The sequence below is a fragment of the Nomia melanderi genome, chromosome 6 (genome assembly GCF_051020985.1).
Source record: "Nomia melanderi isolate GNS246 chromosome 6, iyNomMela1, whole genome shotgun sequence".
Lineage (NCBI taxonomy): Eukaryota > Metazoa > Arthropoda > Insecta > Hymenoptera > Halictidae > Nomia > Nomia melanderi.
In genome coordinates, this window is record NC_135004.1 from 12,716,065 (window position 1) to 12,741,167 (window position 25,103).

Below are 25,103 nucleotides of genomic sequence, written 5' to 3' on the forward strand. Positions count from 1 at the left end.
GGTTTTTATCTTGCGAAAGAGGGTACGGCTGCTACCTTCGGAAAGTCGCTGAGTAATCCCACATGTTTCGGGGGATATAATATCGGTACATTAATCATGTGCATTAGCATGCGTGACCTACTAACGACGAACTGGGCCATGAAGTAGACAATTAAAGGTGCGCTACTGATTCTACGTATTCGTATAAATGACACTGCTCGTGTGGGAACACATTCGAAGATGTAGTAACTATATCGGTTTGAAAATCATTTTGCCTGGTGCAAGTATCGACAGATCGGGAATTTGAGAAATGATACAATTGATAATATTATTGAATTAATAATGAACATTCGACTTCTTATGTAACCCTTTATTTCTTCTGTTATATAATACTAACTCGTAACTCCTACACAATCGGACTGTACAATCGCTCCCCGTTCATCGTTCCCTCAACAAATCGATCATCGAAAGATGCTTCTTAATTCAAGTTCCAACGTCAAACAAGACACTCCGTTAATCAAATACGCTAGTAACGCTGCTTTTCATTATACGTTGTATCGTCCCCCATTGACACGAGTGCCTTCAGCCGGGATTCTCCAAGCCGTGAGTCGGGTCTTTTTGAAATTCATTTATTCGAGCGGTCGCGCGCTCGCTCGGCGTTCCCCTCGTTCCGCGAATTTCCGACAGATTTCCCGGTTCAGCGGGAACGCGCGACGAACGGTCAAGGCTATCGTCGTTATTTTATTTCATATATTTTTGTCCGCCGCGCTCGCGGTCACAAAGAGATATGTAGGCAACCACGGTTTTGAAATCGGAGAAATTTCACCGATGAAATTCAAATCCCACACGTCACTCAGATGCCACGCTGGCTGGAGGCGTTCCGTTTCTAAAGCGCGTACGCACTCGCCGCGCGGAATTATTCGCGGTGACGGTGCCGTGCGGTCTCTCCCCGACAGCTGGGGTAGAAACAGCGGGAACGAGAGAGAGAGAGGCAGAGATAGTGTGTGCGAGAAGGAGAGAGAAAGAGAGAGAGAGGTGCCTCCACAAAATTTTTCCGCCCCGCATCCGCGGCTGGGTCAAGGTTGCTCGCCTAGTGCGTTTCAACGGGAATCTAGGTTGTCCGATGCCATTGAAATATAACGAACGCCATCGCACGCGTCGCGGCCAACCTTTTTTTCTCACTGGGAGTTCTATCCGCGACGGCCGCGGGAGTCCTGTAATCAGATTACCCGGCGTTCCTCCTCCTTTCTCGTTAACGTCGAACGCGCGCGTCCCGTGATTATTCCTTTAATCCCCAAAGAGTCGACCGCAGGCTTTAGAAACATGATGACGCTTAAACGGATACGCGTGTTCGGTGCGACGTTTCCTCGTGTGGGAACACGAGACGCTTGAGTCTATGCAGATCTTGATGTTTTTTCCCTCTATCGCTCCCCGGTTCCTTTGGCTGAAAGGATTTCGCAGGGAATTATCGAATATTTTTTCGAGCGATTGTATCCCCTTCCCGGAGCAGGGGGATTTTTATTTCCGAACGCATCCGAGGCTGTTAGCGAATGATTTTTACCGAACGCCTCGGCTTACGGTTTATTCCAAACAATCGCGACCGTTGTGCGGTCTGTTTAATTTAATCGCGCCTCTACGCAACAAATTGTTTCGCAGTTCGCTTCGGGTACTTCGCTCGCAGAAATTAGCGCAAACTGTTCTCAAATATAGCGACTAAGTACTTTAAACATCGCGGCCGACGTACCTCGTTAATGTTCGGTCTGGAACACGAGACTCGCGCGGGCGAAACTTGTTGTTTCCAATCGAGGGTTTAAACTGTTCGCCGTTCTTCCGTCTGGTATACTTTATACTGAGATACTTGATATTATCAATTTCGCTTGTTCAAATATTATCGTCCGTGAAGGGAAACTGATTATAATTATCGAATACAATAGAAATAGTAGAATAATTGAGAAACGAGCCGGGAATTTCGGAACTTGCAGTCACGCGCGATGTAACTTGGTTCACGGGAGTTGCTGAAAATAGACTGCTTCTACTAAAGGATTGACTGCTAGGAAATAAACGGCATAGGCAGGAGGTTGAGAAATTTTTAGCTGTCGAGCATTGATTTTTAAAAGGCTGTGAAATAACCAGTGGTAGGTAAAGCGTTAAGCTTTGCCACATTGGAAAATTTCCTGTTGCGTCATTTTATCGGCACCTGGCGTTCGCCGATGTTTAAAAGGTTTCCCTCCGCTCCCGGCGAATTTCATGAGTTTTTAACCAGGCCAAGCTCCAGGACTCCCCGCATCGATCCTTCTCCATAACGGAGCCTGCACCGGCGACTTCTCCGGAGAACGTTAATCCCGAGCCGAGGAAATTGCGTTGGCAGCCGCCAAACAATCGTGAAATCGTGCACCATCTAATGGACCACTCCGACGGTTAATTGCACGCGCTAATTCTTCCTTGGGTCACGAGCAATCAAGTGCCCGTCTTAATCAAATTTACTTGGTCCCTACTCCTCGATCTTAAGCTACTTTGCATCGCTTTCTCCCTTCCGGCTGTCATTTTTCATTCCATGAACGACTGCTTTCTTTGTACACAAAGCTTTTATCTTCGTCGCGAATCCCTCGCTGTCGGGTTTCAGCGAAATTTTTCACGGAAAATTTCATCGTCGTTTCATCACGTTCAAACTGGGGGGAAAGCAACAACTCCGAGGAAATACACGCTTAGCTGAACACCGCGAAATATATGGACATTTAATGAGAAATTTTCTTCTTGGAATAATACTTGCAAAACAATTCCCGAATGGTTTGAACTTTCGCGGAAGTTTTACACGTTGCGTAAACCGAACCGAGCCGCGGTCGTTCGAGTAACATTACATTGAACCTTCGTAATTAAATTAAGCCGAGCGTACAGTGTACTGATATTTAGTATTCGAGTCCAGATTCTTTCTTAGGAACGAGTGAACTTGGAATCTTTGGCACGGAGAGCTTACGAAGTGTTGAAAAAAAATCGTAGAATGCGGACTTCTGGAAAGTTATAAAGTTTTAAGTCACTTTTAATGTAGCGCTTTCATCTTCGGTATCTCCGACGTTCTCCAAGGAACGAAATACTTACATGCTTCCGTAGTCGACTGACGGTACACAAATACCTCCTTTGAAGTAGTCAACATTCACGTTAACGAACTACCCGTTGAACAATATTTAATATCCCTCTCGCCCGAGGAAGCGTCAAGCTTCCACGCGATTTCACGGATCCCCGAGTTCAACATTTTCCCGGGGAAATTGCTTCGCCGATGGGAACCTGTAACGTCGGGGAAAAAATGAAACGCAGCGATTCAATTTACTACGTAATATTCCGGATCCTTTTTGCATACTGTCTTAAGAGATTACTGGAAGTTTAGTGGGCAGATCGAAGATGCTAACGAGCCACTCGACGTCCGCGGACGAGTGCCGTGGCTGGCGCAGGAATTCATTATTCGATCTTAAAGCCGGCCCTGCCTCGTTCCCCGCACTTTTCCACGATCGTTTCGTCGCCGTTCGAACAGCCGTGGCTGGCTTCGGCTTAAAGCGCGGCCATACGTACGAAATATCCGGTGGGATGGCTGCCGAGGCCTGAAAACCACAAAGGGAGCGTCGAGATTCCACGGCGGCGTAGGTGGAGCGCCCCGAGCTCGTCGAGCTCGCCGGACGACCGAACGGAAGAAAAGAATTCTGCCCTCGTTACCCTCCACTTTGGGGAACCCCACATCCGCCATCCCCTTAACCATTGCCCTATCTTTGCCGCACGGGGTCGCGTTCTTTGACCGGCGTCCCGGAAGACGGGACGAGTTTGATGACACCGACGTTTACACGCCGCAGCTCCTCTGGCGTCGCGGATTTCGCAAAAATTAGAAATTCACCGAGCTCCGCCGGGGAACTTTATTCAGGAAACACGGCCGAGGTACAAGTTCCGTGTGGCGATACTTTGATAACGGGTTAATACAATAATCCGATTGTGTTCTCGTCGAAGTTAGCCCTGTTAGCTTAAGCTGTTTGTTGATGCAGCAGGATGCTTGCAGCTCTAATCTCATTAGGATCTATTTCGATCGTTGTTACTAATTTGTACGTTCCGCTGCTGTTTATTACTATTACCGTTCTAATATCTTGAAGTTCTTTAAGCTTAATGGGACGCGGCACAATTGATATTAATGTTATATGTTCTCCGGTCTATATTACTCGAAGTGCATGGCCAAAGAGGAAAGTAGCATCAAGAAGCAAAACTACTAACCTGTGATATATGAGAGTATACAACTTGGGCTCTTAATTAGGATCTCGTTATTAACGGAAATTAAGATTCTACGGCGAATGGTACTTTAATAAACACTCTCGAGGGTAGATACTCAAAAATAATCCTTACTCGAGCACTCCTCGCCCATTGAGAAGCCTGTAAGCTCATTATGGGACGCTCTTTAATAAAGATACTCTAAGTATTAATAAAAATACTTTATAAATAAAACAAACTACCGAAGAGGTATCAAAATTTCGCGACTTCGTGGTCATATTCGAAGCCAGCGAGGACACTTTCCGCGTCAGCGATATTGCGTTCCTTGGCCGATGTCCCTGAAGACGCGCAGACAAGTTCGACGACATCCAGACTGGGTTCATGATCCAGAGGTTCCTTGGAATCGGATCCGATAGTGGAGTGGCGGAGCAATCGAAATTCGAGTTTCGCTAAATTCCCGTATTGTATTCCCAGTTTTCCGGTTGAACTGTCTTCCGCTTAGCTCGAGCGTAGCCAGAGGGGACGAGAGGGAGAGAGAGAGTCTTCTCCTCGCAAGATTTGAGAACAACAAATACCTGCTCCTATTACGGGTTTCCTCTTTCACCCGCGATGTGCTCGCTTTTCACAAGAATTCTTCGGAGATTTTCCGCCTCGGCTATCGGCGGAGTTCAATGCACTACCGGGACGGCGAAAGTCACTACCCCTCGATAATAAATCGAATACGATAGCGCGAGGAGCACGGGAGAGGAGGGTCGAGTGGATTTCTCTGCGAGCAGGGTCAAACGTTGAATCTATTCGGAGGCGGCTCGCCTCGCGAGCAGGATTATTAAATCATTTAGGGATGGGAATGGGAAGAAGCTACTAACTTTATTTAGCGGCGCATCCCCCGGGGCAATGGGATGTTAAGCCCGTAAGGAGATCCTCGCGTTGGAAATTGCTGGCTTGTTTATAGGAAGTGGTGAAATTATCTTACCGTGATCTGAATTAGGAATCGAGTCGTTGGTATATAATTCTATATTTACTGGGTACCGGAAGAAGTTCGTGCGGGTTCTTAAATTTAAACACAGAGAACGGGTTTGTAATCTCAGTTTCTCCGATGCCAACGGTATGGATATAACTTGCTGCTAATTTCATTCGTTAAACTAGTAGAATACTGATTGAAACCGGATTCATTGCTAACGAGAAAACGTTTATGAATTGTAAATCAATTAAAGTCTCAATAGATACTCTTGGAGTTTATATATAGAGACTTTAAAAAGTCGATTTAACTGTTCGGTGGTGTTAGTGTTCATGATCGATGACAGCTAGAAATACGTTGGACGAAGAGAAGATTAAAGGCGACGAGGATAGAGCGTTAGGTGCGACGACCAGCGATATCAACAGAAGAGCTAGTCGGAGCTATTCGTAGACAAGGATACCGACACAACAACAAACTGTTCGGTGTAGATAGAGCTGACATAGGTGAAGCGAAGAAAAAGTTGGGATACGAAAGAAATGGGAGATTATTGAATAAGGATTACCGTTTTTGTTTCTTTTGACTCGAACAGTAATCCAATCATCGGAAGAAACTGATGTTTCAATTACACATCTCAAATTGTACCTGTCCTTTTAATAAAGTACACATTAGCCATGCTTCAGTACACATCGCACGCACACGGCGCTTAATCAGATCGCGGTAAATGCCGATTCGCGTTACAGATACTCCCGTTCGGATATACCGCAATTTAAACTTAATTTAATCCGTCCAGTGTTAAACCAGTATTTAAATCACGAAGCGGTTTAAATACATTTAAATACAATTAACCCTTTGCACTCGGGAGGCGACCCTCATTGATCACTTGATTGGAGGCTTAGAAAAGCAATTAGTTAGTTTAGTCTACTGTCGTGGAATGGTATTGAGCAATATTGTGCAATATCATTAGTGTATCATACATTTAATATCTATCCTCTTTTATTCGTTCGTTTCCTTTCGTCTCAGCCTCCGAATATCCAAAACATCTTGATATTCACGAATACATCTTACTAAAATTACAATTTAACCAGCAACTACTTTTTACACGTGACGAGTACACTCGTAACCCAGAATCTCATTATTTCTTCATTTACGAGTGTACTCATCGAAAACGGCTAACCGATTAAACGCGGCCAATGATTATCCAGTCGGCCCTCGAAGATAATCGAACAATAACTTGGAGTGGATGAATTGCTGGTCCCGTAAAGATGAAAGATTTCCGCGTAACGTCGTCTTGTGAATCGTTGCCATTTTACGACGCGTTATTACACACCGTAAAGAGCGAATATGGAAGGCGACGGAACTGCCCCCTAAAACCCGATATACGCCGTTCCGGTGTTCGATCGAACGGTTCCCCATGGAGCGGCAAGCGTCGAGTTCGCTCGCGTTGCTTTTAAAAGGTCGCGCGCAGCGGCTGCCAGCCGGGGCGCTTCCCGATGGAAAAATACGATTCGACCGGCGCGTTTCGAACGGAATTTGTGTGTTCGACACACCTCCGGTTCCGTTTCCCTCTTCTCCTCGGCGTGTTCGCTTTGTCGCGGCGAAACTGGCGCGAGGTTGGCGGAAGTGCAAGGTCGGCGTTTGATTAATCGAGCCCCGACACGTCATATAATTTGAAGATACTTTTCCCTCGCGATTTTCACCCCGCGGTCGGTCGCTTTCGATTCCGGGAGATCCTATCGCGCGACGGTTTTAAAAATACGGAGAAAGAAATTAAACCGCTCGGCGAACGATGGAAGTGCATATCGATTGCATAAGAGTTCAGGAACATAAGAAAATAAGGGATACTTATTCGGTAATAAGGGTTAACTGTGCAGGATATAGCCGTGAGACTGATTTGCATACGTACGCTTAATGCGAGCGGTCTCGGGGGAGGAGATAATGGTATGTTATGACTGCGTTCAACGAGTCTCGTGTAGGGGAGCCTTTTAGAGTCGTTTTTCTCTTCTGAGACGTCTGTGGGACTTAAACTGATTTTTACATGTAGCTTTACATGGAAAACTACGTTTGCGATGCTTGAATATTAATGAAAGACTTGCAAAATACAAAATATCTTGAAGGAAGAATATATAACACAAACATCTACCTCAATACTCAAGAAACTTCGTTTCAGTAGCAATCTGCGCTTACGATGTTCTATAAAACCCAGCAAATCGTCTTTATAAAATGTGAATAAAACTCACGGGGAAAATCTCGCCACCTTCCTACACCTTATACCACGCATCGCAATTTCGCGTACAAACACACGTGAAAGTAATTCGATGTTCTGCACGCTACGTAGAAAACGTTGGGCGTCACGGATGCGTGAAGCTGGTCGCGAACGTGTTGAAGAATCCGATCGCAGTTCATCGGACTTTCAAACTCGTTCCCTCGTACTCGCTTGTTCGTCAAAGAAATTCCGCGGAACGCGTGTGTCATTACCTTCGACGAGAAATTCGAAAAGAGAAACAAACACGTCGTTACGGAGGAAAATGAATTTGCATATTGTCAGACAACTTCGAAACGCTGCGCGAGCGCGTCGCTCGGTGCGAGATAAATTGAATTCGCCGGCGTATCATTTTCAGAACCCGGTCGAACGATCTCCCGGCGCGGTCCCCTCCCGATAGACGCTTTTAAAATTGAACCGATAAAAGCTGACTCCATCGACCGCTATATGGGACCGTTTGTTCGACACCCCGGGCGAGTTATCGCAAACCGATTATGGCGGCGTCGGTCGCATCGCCATCCTCCGCGATGCATTCTCGTGACTCCGCTTCCCTCCTCTCCGCTTCTCTTCTCGTCTCTTCCCATCACGACCGACTGTTCCCTCTCAAGAACAGTCGCGCGCGATTCGCCGAAGATTGCTCGTCACATTTGCCGAGAAGTTTTTAACTGTCGAACAAGTTCCGCGCTCGCAGCCGTTCCCTCGCGTCGGCCGAAGTTTTCCATTCCGTGCCGGATGCGCGAGTGGATTCAATCCGAAAGCACAGGCATTCAGGGATTTGTCCGTGTCCCCGCGTTCCGTGCATCCGCGAGATTTGTAATCGAGAAGAATTCGTCGGGGAAAATCTAGCGAGATTCGCCGTGGCTCTCCGCGTTTATCAGCTATCGAGACTCCCGACGGAGGAAATGACGCTTTTAATTCCGGCTTTAAAAGATAGTCATCAGCGTCTCAATTATTCCTCGGTATCGTCGCTCGTTTTATCTCTTGTTTTTATAAACAGACGGAATTCGAGGAGTTAGTTGACGCCACTTTTATCTTGCTTTCACCTAATTCGAATTTCGAGGAGAATATACGCGGACTGCGATCGTTCGACGCGAATACCCGAATCGCTGTGCTTTCCGCGGGATTTAATGGTTCAACGGCCAAAGACACTTTCGATTGCCAGCTCGTTGGCGCGAGCGGCGCAATAAAATCACAAAGTGTCGATCGTGTTGACGCACCCAGCCAACTTCTATCAAAAGCGACTCGAATTACAACCCCATCGCCGAGGAAAACTTAGGCGAGCAGGATGCGTGTCGCGTGTCGTGTGTCGTGTGTCACGTGTCACGTGCCGCCGCCAGTTCCCTCATCGATTTATCGACGACGAGGCGTCGCCATAATAGTTGCCGCGCGTGTTACGTTTCTTATTATTCACCGTTCATGATGCTCTGTCCGCGGTACATTTCTCGGGGGCGTAATCTTGTAAAACATTAGAACGGAAGATTGTACATTATGCAAGGCTCGTAAGATATTTGGCACCTATTTGTCGCGTCCTGGTCTCGTGCCAGCGGCGAAGAGAGTTCAACGATAATCTTCTCTATATTTTATCCCCGCTTTTTTCACCGAACTCAATGTCTCTTCGCCGGGAGACGCGGCAGTCATGCGAGCATCACTGTTAAATTGCTTTTTAAGTTGGCCGGAGATGAAAGTATTATGTCGTTCCCTCTGTTAGGAAATTTCTCATTCAGCTTTACTCTCGAACGATTAACATTTTTAAATCTACTATCAGCGAGTCTAGTTATTATAATACATCCCGTGAAAGTTAGACACATTATATCTACATTATATTTTTATTAAATTCATTCGAGTCAGTTAACGAGCTGCCATTTAGACGAAATCAGCTCTAGACTGTGATGCCTAAGCGTTAAGGAAGGAAAATCAAAGATTCAGAAATCTCTAGGGTCTCTTCAACGATCGGAGTCCCTCAAGCCTAACATTGATAAGTCCCTAGAGCCAAGGTCTCCTCAGGGCCAGCACTTCATCTAACGAACCAAGCATTCGAGGGGTGAATTCTTGATACCAGGCTCAAACCTCAACGTTCCGTTCGTTCGCGTCTTTCTGTATTACACCCCGTACAATAGGTTCTTCGTTACATTTAATTAACGAATCATTCAGCTGTCCATTATGAAAATTGAATATACCCTGCGCGATGTAACTGAATAGAGAATGACGCGCCGAGCGAGAGAAATAAAACGAATTCCAATATGAAGATGACGTAGCACGTCGTGTAATCTAAATAACAGTGATCAACTAGAGGCGGCCGTGAACGAGGCGCGGAAGGAAAGGAGACGCTGTCTAGAGCGAGAGACGAACAGGGAGAGATGAAGCCACGCGAATCGAAGTAGCTCAATTTGGTTGATTAAATTGGCCTCGGATTACGTCGGGAGAAGCGAGTTACCGTGTTGCCTTCGCAACCGCGCCCATGATACGCGCGCGTTAACTCTTTCGCGAGCCGCGTTCGGCTCTCGTATCGGGAATTTAAACGGCGTTTCGGCCGGAACGTGTTTCCCGCTAACGAATCCACTCGCCCGTAACGAGACGCCTGCACCTCGTCCCGCCGGGAACTTCTTAAGAAACTCTTCCGAGCGGATTGTGCCTCAAGATTCTTCGAGCGACGCGGGATTAAAGTAATATGATCCTGCGTACAGTCAACTGCTCGGTCAGGTGGCAGCTCGGGTGGCCGGCGTACACGGGCGACCGAAGATCGCGCGGCTCGGACGCCGGAAAAGGTGCAGTTTCAAGTTTTCCGCATTTTATAAATGCTTGATGAAGCCGCGTTAAAGTTGAACGCGGTCCGCGGACCAACTGGGTCACCGGTGATCTATGGGGCGGAACGAACAACGAAAGTATCCGAACGGCGCGCATGCTTTGGGCTCGATTTGAAAAGATTGATATTAGGTATTCCAGAAGTAGATTACGGAGTAGGGGGGGGGGGGGGGGGCTGGCCGGTGTAACAGGTACGCGGGTCGAGGGAAATTTATTGTTCCTCTGTGCGTGTCGGACTTCAATGTTCCCCGTTTTCCATTGATCACTGTCCGATCGAAGTGAAACAGCTGTCAACGGAGCGGCTAAGAATTGTCATCTGGATGGAATATTAACGTGACACGAAGAAGGAAAAATGTCAGGCGTGTTCGGCGCTCTCGCGGAATTAAATATTGAAGCGGAATCTATTCAGCTATACGCGCGACGTGTTTGGGGGAATAATATTGTCTCTGGTTTAACGTGATTATCGCGTCAGGATTATTTTCTTTTTATTCCTTTAAGTTTCCGCTGGTTCCATTCAAAAGCGAAATGAAAGAATTATGTCGAGGGCAAGCGTGGGTTAAATGTCAACGTATAAAGTGGGATGTAACATGAACGGTGAAATAGTTTTCGCGGTGGATGTACGTTTCAATATGTCCCTTCTTTTGATGTTTTAATCGTCACTCAACCGCGACGGTGTCGCTTGTGTTTTATTTCTGTTAGGACTCGAATGCACTGGTTGAACCGGTGGGACAGCGAGAAACGCGGAGAGTTTCGTGTTCGTTTCGATTCTGTACGCTCCCGATATTTTTCACCCTTTCCTGACAGAATAAGGTCGGAGCGGTAATGTTTTCAGCATATTGTACGCTCGCGCCGGGAACACAGAGGGTGTTGATAAAATAAACATTCGCGCCGTAAAAGTCTGCTACTCGGCATATATGCGACAGTGGATACGGTGAAGCGACGTCGATGCGGATCTGTAAATGTTTCGATTTCAATTTACGGGACGTTCGGTTGAAGCCGCGACGAAGAAACGATCCAAGAATCATATTCTCATGACACGTCGTTCACCGTAACGATTCGTAAAACATTGCCTCGAGTTTGCAGAAGTTCCCAAGGACGTTTCTTCCGTGAAAAGACTCGTGCTTTTATCTAATTACACTGATCAGGCTTACTTTTAGCACATAATCTCTTGCGCGCCGTTTATCTTCGAATCGCGATAAGAATATAAACCACGGTACAAGATCTGTAATTGGTAACTCGTAGCAGAATTAGTGGCTGTAAGAATAAATAACGAACGGATAGAAATAAAAGTTAAAAACAGTAACGAGATGGGAAAGTGGAAGAAACAAAGTAAGGAATGGAAAAAGGGGGTTGAAGTACTGAAAAGGGGAGGACTGAAAGAAATTGGATTTAGTGGAGGGTGAGACTGTCGAGGGTGGAGAAGAGAGAAGCAATAGGAAAGAAGGGAGCTTGGCAGCGCTACCTAGCGGAGGAATAGGAATCAGAGGGGTGTTGTTGTCGACAAGGAAGGGAGGGTGAACGTTACAATAGAGAGTGTCGAACGAAAAACTGATAGACAGCAGAGGGAACAGCAAAAAAGAAGAAGAAATAAAAACGATGAAACACAAGAAGACGGAAAATATATAGGAATTTTTTAAAAAGTAACAAATAAGATGTGTCTAGAAGACCTGGTACATTTAGTTGAAGGTTGTATAAGAAACAGTAGACAAGAAATAAAGGAACAAATGTTTAGCGAAGGTCGCAATACAAGCGTGGAGTTACAAGTCGAAGGAACTTTATTTACACTATTTCGATTGTCCTATTGTTAGACTAGCTTTCGCGCTGTTGTGCCGATTTCTGAAGGTGAAGGATTTAAAAGGTTACACGGAACAATGGCCAAACGACCCATCAACCGACTCCCATAGCGTCTTGCTATGATGAGCAAGGGGCAATGGCCTGACGCCCTATCAGGAACTGTTTTGATTCGGCCGGGGCATTGTCCTAATGTCCTGATATCGGGCTCCGTGTGTCTGTCCTCTTTCGAGCGTTGACTACAGAAAAACAGCTCGCAAGTTTTTCTGTTGCCAACGCTTGCTAGAAAGTGATATTGAGAAAAACAGGGAAAGGGGATTGGAAAGTCGCTGGAGTGCGAAAGAAATTAAGGCGAGGGATAAAGAAGCTGAAATGCAGATAGGATCACGGGGGAACGAAAAGGGATCAGGAAACGTTACGAAAGAATATGAGACATAATTTCAAGTGAATTCCTTGAGCAGTTGTCGACAGGAACATTGTCTTCGATCAGTTTCTATTTCCTATAAGTACTGTGTCCACGGAAACCTTCGAAAAGAATAAAAATCCGAATTTTAATCCTTTGCACTCTGTTGGCTCTGCTATAGAGACAATTTGCATTACAAATTTCATACGATTAATGTCAAATGGTAAACTAAATCAAAAGAAGCCATGAATATTTGTAATTTTCCTTTTGCAAAATAAAGTGTATAGGTCCTTGAAAGTTTCACTATAGAAACGAACTATTAAGGAATTGAAAATATTCGAAGTGCAAAGGGTTAAGAACGTCCTCCAGCGTTCTTCAATTTCTTATAGGGAGCGGAACTGTCGTATAGAATCTTCCATGCACTTAACATTCGAACCGCAACTATATGTACCTTTCACACAGATAAAAAGGCCATCCAGCGAACACAGGTCCGCGAGCTTCGCATTTTCATCGTGGTGTTCGAATAAACGCGCACCGTGTGTTCGCACATGTTTCTCTTCCGCCCGGGAAACAAACTGTAACGTTTATCCGTAAAGTCCCGTAACGGCTTGTACATATTTTTCCCCCGAATTTCAAAAGTTCCACTTTATCCATCCGGAGGAGCGTTCTGGGTTCAAACGTCGCCGCTTTCTTTACCGCCATCATTTTTTATCCGCGACGGAGTGGCGTTACACGATCAGCCGTTCCCGGGCAAGACGGCAACAACACGGCTCCCTCGAATGTTCCTCGTCGGCGTGCTTAGTTTCCGCTGGCCTTCCTTGATAAATGGCAAAATTCCCCGGAAAAGATCCCCGGCGAGGGATAGTCGAGTGACGTTTCTGGGTTAGAACCCCAACGCCTTCTTTCTTTCTTCCTCCTCTTCAATGTCCCGCGAGAAAAGCGACTTTTCACGTCCCTCGCTGATGTTACCATTTTTTTCTCTGCGCCGGACCTGCCTGCGCCTATCATTAATCCCTTAATCACCGAATTTTCTCGGTACACAACGTTACTCGCGAATTTTATGTCAAGTATTAACCCTTCGCTCTCGTACGTCATGCTGGAGATAATACAAATTTGTTATACTTTATTTGTTTTACTTTAACGCTAAACCTACCAGACTGAATTTGCGACAGTTAAAGGGTTGATCTCTTACACTGAAAATGCCACGCACGTCCACATACTTTTGTTTTAATATTCCTAACGACGCGTTACATACCTTTATAATCATATTAAATTACATATTCCGTTTTAAAACCTACAACTCTATACCAAGATATTAATAAATAAGATTAGTACATATACTTCTGCAAAACGGGCAATGAAAAAATTCTTCGCACAGAACGCGAAGGCCGTGCCGTTCGAATTTCATGTCGAAAATACCTACTGGTTTTGACCGCTGTGGATAATAGTGTTTTTGAATTTCACCGATGCTTGTCCGTCGCAGCGTGACTTTGAACCGCACAAGTAATACACAAGCATTGTCGCTTGCCTCTGTTCGACCTCTGCTCGAGGGTTTTTCAAAAACACTTGGATTCAAACGATCAACCTTCCAACGATCTTGCCGGAATGCCACCTTTGACTCGCGATATCGAGTGGTGGGGAGTGCGTTCCGGGCAGTAACGAGGAGTCAAAAGTGACTCCGCTCAGTCTCTTACTGCTTGGTCGTCGGAGGGTTAACATCTATTCCCGCTGAACTTTCGACTCCCGTTCTTCTTTGGTTACGCGCTGGTTGCTCCGACGTAAGACACTTTAAATTTTCTATCTTCCTCGTCCTTACTTTCCTTTTCTCAATTTAACAATCATCTATTAGAGGCAATGCTTTATACATTTCCTTAATTGTACGTTTCGATAACTTTATCCACTAGAAGTACCATTGCTATTTTCAACGATAGTGGAAACTGTTGTTTAAAGAACACATGGTGGAAGGCGTTTGAAATGCATCCTCGAAGTTTTATCTTTAATAAATGGAACTCCGAGGCAACAGGGGACAATGTTAAATTTCCACTGGCTCGAGTTTAATGTATGTATTATTCATATCCGTTGTTTTTCTTTGCTGTTACAGTGTCTACAAAAGCGTTGGAGGGAGCGAAGAGTTTGGGCGGATTCTTGTATAGTGCAGTGAACAAAGCTGGGAAGACCGTGGTGGAGGCTGGTGTAAAGATTAAAAAAACTGTTGAGGAGAACGTGAGTAACATCTACATTTCATTCGTTTCTCCCTTGCCTTTCCCGTCGTGTAATCCGTTGGGACTCTTCTGTTTCGATCGGAGAAGATGTCTCAAAGAACGTCTTGTGTTCTACACCTTTGACTTTTCGAGTCGCTGAAATAAAGATAAGAAATTTCTTTTCGAAAGTAAGGAGTTCTGAAGAATGTAAGTTAAGGTCATAAAATTTAATCAAATCTATAATCTAATCAAAAATAGTATATATAACAAATTAATAAAAATTCAAGTAGCAAATGATACTCCACAATTTTGAACAGTCTTTCCTTTGTTACACGAAACTTCAATTAGAAGTGTGGAGTATAATGAAGTAATGTTTCTTGAGACACCTTATATCACGACAGCTATCTTATCTTTCCTTCTCTGGCGAAATAGAAATTACATGCGTTAATGTAGCAAGTTTTAAGGTAGTAGCTTGAAGGATTTCATTAAATAACGGAATCCTCTAGTGCAGTGCACTTCTGTTCGTAGCTATCTTTCAACAATTCCTCTACGGTAGACTATAATTATTAATACGAGATTTTCAACTGAGAATCACCCTTTTATACCGTAGAACACCGAAGTCAATACCAAAAGGATAATAACAGTTAGAAACATTTTTGAAATACAGTAGAAATTTCCATTAACCAAGCTTATTCGTACATTTCATTTAAATGAATCAAACTTGTAAAACTTGTTCTTTAAAGTAGAGAACCGTTTCGAAACTTTCCCCAGGTATCATAATTGCGCGAGATCGACTCGATACCATAAATCGAACCGGATTTTAATAAATCGCGTGCAGCTGACTCTCGACGATCGATCAATAGAAACGCACGCGCGCACACAAGATTCTGATCGAAAAGCCTCTGCATCAAATCTGTCGACCGTTGAATTTGTCGGTACCACTTTATAACGATTCGTCGAACTTGAATGGATATTGTCGACCCGACGTTTCCCTATTTTTGGCTTACTTCCGGTTGAAATACTGACCGGCATTGTTCGTTCACAGGAACAACCGACGTTTGTTTTCAAAACAGAACGCGACTCCGCGTTGTACACCGTGCGTGTCTTTATGAGTCGAGCAATGAATTAATTCCACGGGTTTCTGGGTCGGTACGGAACTTTTCACGCGTTTCGTTCACGCCGCGGCATTATCTTTGTTCGGAGAACGGCCAGAAATACGTCGACAACAAGAACTGGGAAAAGAAAAGCGGCAATCTCGAGACCTGCCCGCGATGGTCCTCGAGCTTAATTCCGCGAGCTGCCCACGGTCGCCCCGCGTACCTGTGATAATTGCGAGAACCGGCTTTCGTCTTATTTCCGTTCGAGGAGTAAGTTCTTTTCCGATTGGGTAGGAAATAATTTCCGCGAATCTACGGTCTGTCCAGCGAAGATCAACCAGCGAGAACCAAAAACCGTTCGTATCGCGAGTAATAGATTTTCTTTTCAATTCCACTGACTTTTAATCATAGATACATACCAAGCAATTTATCCGAAAATCGGATTACCACCGATCGATACCAAATTTCCATTTATCCGACGATTGAAATCGATCAGAGAGTTTCCAACAAAAATCAGCTGCGACGTACTCATTAAGAATTACACGTTGGCACAAAAACATTCACAGGAGAAAGAGAAAAAAGCGAATCGACGCTCGACTGCGCACCCTACGTTAATTTCGTTCCCGTTATAAATTCCCCAGCGTCGACTACATTCGTTCCGGCGACGATTCGTCGATATTTAGACGCGTGTGCCCGGGGAGGCAGATTAATATCCGCGAATTCCGGCAGCGAGTAGGAAAATCATTTTCGACGCGCGTGACGCGCGGGATTTTCTATAGAGCCGTGAATCGGTGGAGATTTTCCTAAGCGACGCCGACGTTTCGAAGGATATTCCACGCGCGACACCCGGCTCTCGCACCTTGCGCTCCGCTATTATTGCGTCCGGATCGTGTCAATGTGCCTTCCCATCGGTCGTCGGGGGGTGTTCGATGGAATTGTTCGCGTCGCGCGGCGATCAATGGCCCCGTGAAAAGAACCGAAGGGTTGTTAAACCTTCGTCGCCGTGATATATATTTTCCCCCGTTGCGCGGCGCGAGCCGATACGCGCGGGGCGGGGCAAAGTAAATACGAAAGTAACGAATATCCGCGTATTATTTGCCATCGCGGATGGGCAACGATATTCCGGAGCGTTCCGCGGGAATTGGAACGGAAACACCGGGCATCGGCTCCGAGACCGACGCGGACGCGCGTTTAATTAAAGATAATTCAGTCGTCGGCGAACGGTGGACCGCATCAGCGGAATTTATTTATTTCAGCATGAACCGTACCGGGATCCGGTCGAACGACCGGATTTAAAACTCTGCCTGTTCTTCCGTTCGTTGAACTCTATATATCAATTCCTATCTTGCCCGATCAATCAGTTTTACAATTTCTATTTTTCCTGTTTCTTCTGTTTCCACTGGGAAATTGATCGTCTTACTTGTTTACCTTTATTCCGTAGCTAGTTATTTGACTGATTGCGGTAGGAAAAGTGCTCGATTGGCTACGGTAGATTAGCGCCGATATCGTATTACAACGCGACCGGAGCTGCTTTTCGCGGTACAGCGAGAATTCCATGGCCAAAACGCGAACACGAGTTGATTCGCGCGGAAGGGCAACGCACGGAGCGTCCGATGCGATACCGCGGGCTTTATTATCCACGCGGAACTTCGTTACAGTATGTAACCGGGCGTTTATGGATCGATATAAAATTTGACGTTCCGCTCCACGCAAAACGCGATTCCTGTATTCCATTTCAATTTCAATTTCGATTTCGACTAGGGAATTAACCGGCGGGGCGGGGGCCGAACAGCGCGCGCCTTTGTTCGCGGCAAATTGGAACGCCACCGGGAAATCTCCGATGCGTCGAAGATTACGATCGGCAATATCGCTCGGAAATTATCACGCGAACAATAACGAACGCGCTGCGTGGGAAGCTCCTCTGCAATTTGTTTATTTTATTTTTGGTACCGTGATACATGGAAGCGAATCGTATCGGAACGACCTCGATGTATATATTTTCTTCGGTCAACTGTATCCTTCGTTGTTCTATTTATCGATCATCGACCGATGAGCTATTGTAGGAGAAATACTTTTATAGTAGTAATAGTAGTAATGTATTAGTCTTGATCTGTAGTCGTCAGTAGTATTTTACAGTAGTGTATATAAATAATTATAAAGTTTCTAGTATAGGTAATGAAATTTTGCTTAGTTCGGTTTCGTGCGAGTTACTGTTGTGAATATTGAATCTCTTAGTGGTAGAAACAGCAGTCTACGTTGTAGTTGACGAAAAGGAAGAGCAAGAGTACGGACAGATATTAATGACTCTGGCGGAAACCGATTTCCGAGGTATCACTGTTGATCGTCCGAAATCCGCGTCGGAGCTCCAGCTTTCCGGAGAGCTACGGGATTTTTCGTGTGACGCGTTCTCTCCGGCGTGCAATCTTTTCGCGGCGGCTTCCGCCGTGTTCGCAGCCGTGGCGCGCCATGTGTGCGCGCGACGTGCAATTTCTCAGGAGAATCCGACAATTCCGCGTTTAATGCGACCGTGTTACAGTCGACAGCCGGTTTGTACCTTCGGGATCTTTGATTGCGAGTCACTCGTCTTGCGAGACCTCCAACTCTCGCTTCATAAGCAGGCTGCCGCGTTTTCTTGCCGCGAAACGACGCCGGCGGATCGAGCTTCTGAAACAATGCTTTATTACCTCGATCCCCGGCATCGAGAAATGCGTCTGACTAGGTGGTTTTATTTTTTAAGAACTCCGTGCTCGGTAAATAGCTCGGGACGATTGTAATTTAATGCGAAATTTTATCGACGATAAAGATTCAGAGGCGGATGAAATTTTTACTCGAACCATTTGTAGAAATAGACGTAAAGTGAAGGTACATAAAAGTGAAATATTGAGATCTTCGGAAGACTTCTATGAATATTATGATTCATTATTCCTTTTAAGAAACCACCTTTTGTCTGTACTTATTAATACAGTACGAAACAATAGTAAATATCACGTCAACCTAAGAAAACTCAAAAATTTAATAATATCGTTTCAATGCGATTCAAACAATCCCATAATCCTAGCTACACGAGTCGCAAAGAATCCCCATTCCAGTTTCGCATCTCTACTTCAAACTAACCTTCGTTACACATATCCTATGTCCAAACGAAAATTAGCCAATCTACAACAAGTTGTCCCGCGTACGTCGGTCGCGTGTTGTTGCCGATTGATTAGCGTCGCGGTGGATCGATGAAAGGGGCGGCTAACTCGATGAAGATCGAAATGAAATTTCGCGCGGCCGATGAATTCGAGCGAGCGGCAGCCGACCGACGGCGGAATGTATTACAGCGTCGAAGTTAGGGGATGGTGACGGTTCAACGGGCGCATAATGAAGTTAGGCGGGAGAGGGCGTCGATCGGTCGGCACGCGGGCGAGAAAAATCCATTGGGAACCGGGAATTCCGGCGTGCACGCGCGGCTTCGCGGAAAATTGATCGCGCCGCGGTTCGACGGCGGTGTTCCGCCTGCGAACAGCGATCGAGCCGCTGCCGGCACTTCGGGGTATCGGGTTCGGAGGTCGTGTTGTGTGTCACCCCTGTCTGCCCGCGCTAGACACGCAACGGATAGGTTAATGCACTGCTCCGGTGTCTGGGATCAACTTCCGGAACTCGTGTTTCGGATACGCGGAACGCGCCGGATTGTTTAATATGCTCTCGATCCGATAATCCCGCGGTACGCGCGGAACTTTGGAATCGTCCGCCGATTTTCGGCGATACCGCGCCGGCGACGAGAACTCCGACGCGACTGGCGATCGATACTTTCGCGGAATAGAATTTCTGTGCGGCTAACTCGATATTAACGCGAGATTGTTGCCGGACCGGGCTTCGGGATTTGCTAGGGGATGAAACGCTGTTTTACGATTTCCTGATGGTTCCGTGAGCTGAGGCTGTGCATTTGTGCATTGTTTTCTTTGAGTTCGTGGATGATGTTTGTTGAGATTTTCTGGTTTTTACTGATTTTGCGATGTTGCCTTGTATTTTTGCTGGATGATAAGGAAATAGGGCGATTTTTGTGCACCATTTTATTCGGTTAGTTTGGTGTTCTAGATTTTTACTTGTTCATGTAGCGTTATATTTGGTTTGAAAGGATAATCAAGGCATAAGGTTGGAAGCTAATGTGGTTAAATCATACGTGTAATATTTTACATACGACTGGATATAGGACGGACGTGAATTGTTCTAAGGGAAATTGCGAGAACTAGGGAACGAGGGTGTTTCTTACGAGAGACGATGTTATAGAAGTTCTAGATGGAATGCAAGTTGCAAAGAGAAGTTCAGAGGTCAGATTCATAAACTTAGAGTATACGTTGTGGAGCTATCTCCTTTAAACTCGTATTTAAGAGTGCTCCGTGCATTTCACGCGTTATTTCGAATTTCTTTCTGTCACAACTTTCCATCGAAATGAACAAAATTTCAGAGAACAATTTTCTATTGCTTCCACAAAAGTATACAGAAATTTCAATCTAAAAGCATTCAATAATTATCTATCACCGGTCAAACTAAAAACACCAATATCTCCATTGTCTACTTCGTACCTGCCACTTTAATCAATTTCAATATTTCACGAATATTCATAGAAAAAAGTGCTCCGTCTACGACGGAGTGTTCTTAACGCGTAACCCACCGTTTTCTCCCCTCGACGCGGAGCCTTGAAAAAAAGAAGTGAACTCACTCGTGACGCGTCGCGACCCACGATAGCGTTATTCAGCGTCCGCGTAGGGAAAAAGTTCTGCGACGCGCTTCCGGTGAAAGGATGCGACACGTCCGCGCCTCACGTCCGACCGGCTGACAAGTGTCGTCCCTAATAACGTCCGACGCTATATGCGCATCGTATTAACGCGCTTCTCGTTCGTCCTGACGTTTCTTTCATAACGTACGAGCAACGACCCGGCAAAATCTATCAGAACGGCTGCCGATGGGGACCCTGGAGGCGGACAATGATCCGCCAACGTCGGATGACGCGCGGAAGCCTTCTTCTTCCGGCCAACCGACGCCATCCCCGTAATTCCCGTTGGCCGTGTATCACGTATCATGAATTATTACCGCGCAGCCCGATGAATCCGCACGTAATCTATCGGGTATCGCTTACAACCGAGCAAACAGCCACCGTTACGTACCACGGATTACGACACGCAAAAGTTTACATAGTTGGTACCCTTAACACTAAATCTACTGAGCAATTCAACTCACTTTTTGAAATTTCTCTGTAGAAACTCGAGTGCATCTGTCGAGACTTCAGTTGATTTGCAATTCAGTTTTATCGGTGAATCAATTTCTTTAATAGTTTCTCGGAGAAACATCTGTTATTCTTTTAATAATTGTGAGAAGAATTTAATGGGTCGTTTTGATTTCTGGTAGGTTTAGTTTTAATGGCTTTGATTGTTCGATCAATTCTCAGGAGTTTTGTACCGTTTCATGAGAAAGTCTAAGCGGTGCTTCTATTATTTTCTCTTCGCCATTATAATACTTTATCGATTCTGTTCCTCGTCAAGGCTCGTGGTATCTTGAATCTTTGCGAGAGTCTACTTTAAAAATTTAAGCCTACCGTTGAAATAGGCAAAGCAAATGGCTACGTTTACTGACATTTAATCTTGCGTTTAATTGAAAAATAGATCAAATTAAATCGGAAAATAATATTCGAGAGGGCGCGTGGACGGCAGTGGTTAAAAGTTTCGAATCGCGATCAGAGTGCAGTAAAGTGGGAGTTCTCTCGTTGATTTAATGAATTTTTGATTGCAACCTGTGCTCCGCTGAATTGCAGATGATAATTGATGCATTGAACTGGCTGTTCCATTGTGTTTCATAGAATACGATATGTTTCGTGTGTATAAACGACAATAGCGTAGGAATTAAAGTTCGTAATTACGCATTTATGAATATTTTTTGACGTAAGAGGTATACGAAATAAATTCAAATGAATGTACGGGAGGAAATGTGGTTACGCGGAGAAAATAGCTTTCGCTGCTGCGACCGAACAGCTGCCGGTGAACTGAAACGGTTTATTAAATAAATCTAACAACGTAACTGTTCTCTTTTTTATCGTGTTTACGCAGCATGCCAGTTTTCTACTTTTCAAAGCAGTGCTGCAGGTGATCTTCAGTCAAAGCGTTCGCCGTGTTCGCGGTTTTTTCTACTCTTTGCGCGGATGGGAGAAAATACATACGTCTCTCCAACGTGTCTTTCACTTTTCGAGAAGGCGGAAAATCACAGGGTATCAAATCCGAGGCAGACTGGTTGTCAGAAGTTGTTCGTTTCTCCGGAAAGCGAAGAACACGTTCGGTGATATCTATTTTCACTCTCTGTTGGAGACGAGGGAAAAAATGGCGGAACTGCTTAACGTTTTGATGAATGATCAGATTCAGCAGTGCTTGGAACAATGGAAAAGATGTGTCTAAGAGTTTGTAAATGAGGAGATGAGGATTAATCTTTTCAAATTCAGTAAAATTACATTATCATATCCTTTCAATGAACTGATTTTAATAGGCAAAGTGGTTTTTATTGTAATTAACTATAAAATGGTTATGTTTTAAATTATTGCAGTTATTTTTTGTCGTTTCTCTCCAGTATTAATAGCAACGCTCGGTCTCGCACACCAGTGTTTTAATTTTTCCACTTTCTCAGCTGCAACGCATTACGAACTATGTTTATTTCTCAAATTAAAAATACTTTCCACGATCGGGCAGTATCAGCGCCAGTGATCAGACGCTGTAATTACTCGTAAACGCCCTGCGAAACCTAGCACGAACGAGAAATACGGCTGTGGTAGAAATGCACCGTACTTGCGGGGATTCTACTTATATGAACACCTTCCTATCCCGTTGCAGATCTAGCGAATTATCTTAATCTGAAATTATAATTAGAATTATTTTATTATTGTAGCGAAGTTTAACATTCTGCGGGTTATACTTAACGGTATCAGATAATTTCATTGTACGTAACTGGAATACGCTTCGCACAGGTAAAAAATTATTTATACTTTTCCAAGTCCGTATTCACTTACACCGAGGAATGCAGACTTATCAGAGTGACCTAATGTTTCATACCTACGAATAAATTGCAGACATTTATGCATATTCACACCCTTATAAATCAGAAACATCGCAACGAGCTGTTTTCCTACTTCTCCATTACGTACATCAGTGTTCTAAACGCCGAGCAAACATTTTCATAATCATCACATAAATTCCTTCCATTATTTTTCTATCCGATCTTCCAGGTTTCTATTATTTTTATGCATTACCAACACGCAAATTTCGCAATCCAGTTCCAAAACACACCAACGACGTTCGCAACATTTAACGAACCACGCGTTCATGTTAGTTTTCGTCGCCTCTTCGGCCGAAAACTCTCTAATTAACCACTGTTACACGTCCTGTAAATATTTTCTGCCGATTACACGCTGCGAAAATCAAGAAGTCGCGTGATCTCGTTAGCCGCGGTCGCTCGCGGCGATAATTCGAGTGGCGCACGGAACGGCGATTTGTAATCGTGTGTACAAATCGAGAGGCGACCGCACGCGACCGATCGGCGTCACCGAAATCGGTCGCGGAGGGTTCCGGCGAGGCCGCGGGGCGTTAATTAAAATCCATTCAACTTCCAAAATCAACGAACGCGCGGGAGGCTGGTCGCAGCACGTCGACCGATGGTCCGGTCCCGGCGGCGTGTCTCTTGTAAAACGGTGATTTCCTAGGGTACTTTGATTCGTGTCGGCGAACGGTTAAATAGCGACGATAATACGGCGATAATGATCGGTTATATGGAGGGATGGGATCGTGTTCAATAGGTACTCGCGAACACGAGTCAATTTCAGTGGGCGAGCTGCGTTTCACGCGTTTCGAATATTGTTCAAAGAAGGTGTACGAGTGTAATGAGAGAGGATCAGCACTGGGTAAAATATTATTTCGAATTTTCAGTTATATACAGCCTGTTTTAAAGTGACGATGGTTTATACCGGCGTTAATTTGAGAGTGGAGTATCGTATTTCGGAATGTTTTTGTGAAATAGTATTCGTAAGTTGTAAGAATGATAGTAACAGTATTAGCAGTGGTAATAATAGTAGTTAAGTCTAAAAGACAAAAATCGAAAATTAATGTATTACTTCTGAAATGATTATACAGTATATTCAGAAGCAATAAAAATACTTTCTGGCATAGAGAAACCAAGGAATCGATTAAATCCTTTAACTGAAAGGGACATTGTTTATTCCATTAAAATTAACAAGGACCAGACAATATCGAAAAGTCGACTTAACCGCATTGCTCCTGAGCGACTCAGTACTCGTAATAGTGCTAGTAACAGTTAACAGTTATACCGCAATAAGAGTAAAACTAGAACTAAAACCAACTCAGAAATCCCACACACAGCCATCAAATATTTCGCCAATACTAACAACCGAAGCAATCAATCGAGCCTAACCAAACCAAAACTCATCGGGCCACGGATAAATTCCGCGAAGCCACTGTCAGGCGATTAAATCTATCCTCCCAATAATAAAACGCCAGGAAAGCCGCAGGAACTTATTCGATTACCCATCAACATCATCCAACAAGTGGGATCGCTAGCCACGGGTACGTCAAACCGGGTCGCGCCGCGGCCAGTAGTCTAGCCCTTGTATGGTCAGCCGCGCAACCCCGCAGGAGTAACTCGGCACCGATCCTCCTGCCTGCCACCGAATACCTGTTCGCGTACGTGCACAAAGGGATGCCCGCGGTCTCGCGTGTACCCTGGAAAGCTAGATTTCTCTCTGATTCTACCTGTAGGCGAGCATGTCGTACATGTGCGGCGAGAACGACCGCGGTGCTGCGTGCACACACGAGCAAAGAATAGAGGCAGTTGGGTATTGATCCGAGCCAGCAGCCTCTTCATTCGAGACCGCCCGACTACACGAACGCGCGGGCCAACTCACACCGTCGAACATCCTCTCCGGTTTGCGCCTCGACTCGAGGAGAGAGAAAGACAGGGAGTAAGGGCGACCGGCGGCGGTGGGGATGGAAAAATGGCAATAACGCCCACACACAAGGAAACCTCGGTCCACCTCGACGACACAGCCCTGTCTTCCATCTTGCTCATCAGCAGCTTCCCCGTCTGCCCGTCGACGTCCTTCCGTCTTCGTTTAACCATCTCTCACCTATTTGTTTGCTGGCTACAGGCTTCCTTGCTCCTTCTCTCGCCTACTTCTATCTTCCTCCGTCGCTCTTGCGCGCGCGTTCCGCCTCCGTCCCGCAGCCGGCTGGTAGAATCGATGCCTTGAGCCTTGAACTTTCTCCGGCCTCCAGCTCCGACGCCCGTCTACGCGTACGCTAGCTTCCCGTCTCGAGTCCGCCCCCTAATTCCTCTG

The 25,103-nt window shown here is 45.3% G+C and overlaps 1 protein-coding gene across 4 annotated transcripts in view; it reads left to right on the forward strand.

Moving 5' to 3' along the window:
- Positions 1-25,103, forward strand: part of Sap47 (Synapse-associated protein 47kD) — a 128,293-nt gene that overhangs the window by 11,736 nt on the left and 91,454 nt on the right. For all 4 annotated transcript variants that reach the window (XM_031978945.2, XM_031978948.2, XM_031978947.2 and 1 more), the window contains exon 4: positions 14,537-14,658. In XM_031978945.2, coding sequence (XP_031834805.1) covers positions 14,537-14,658 — 122 coding nt within the window. The remainder of the gene's footprint in view (positions 1-14,536; positions 14,659-25,103) is intronic.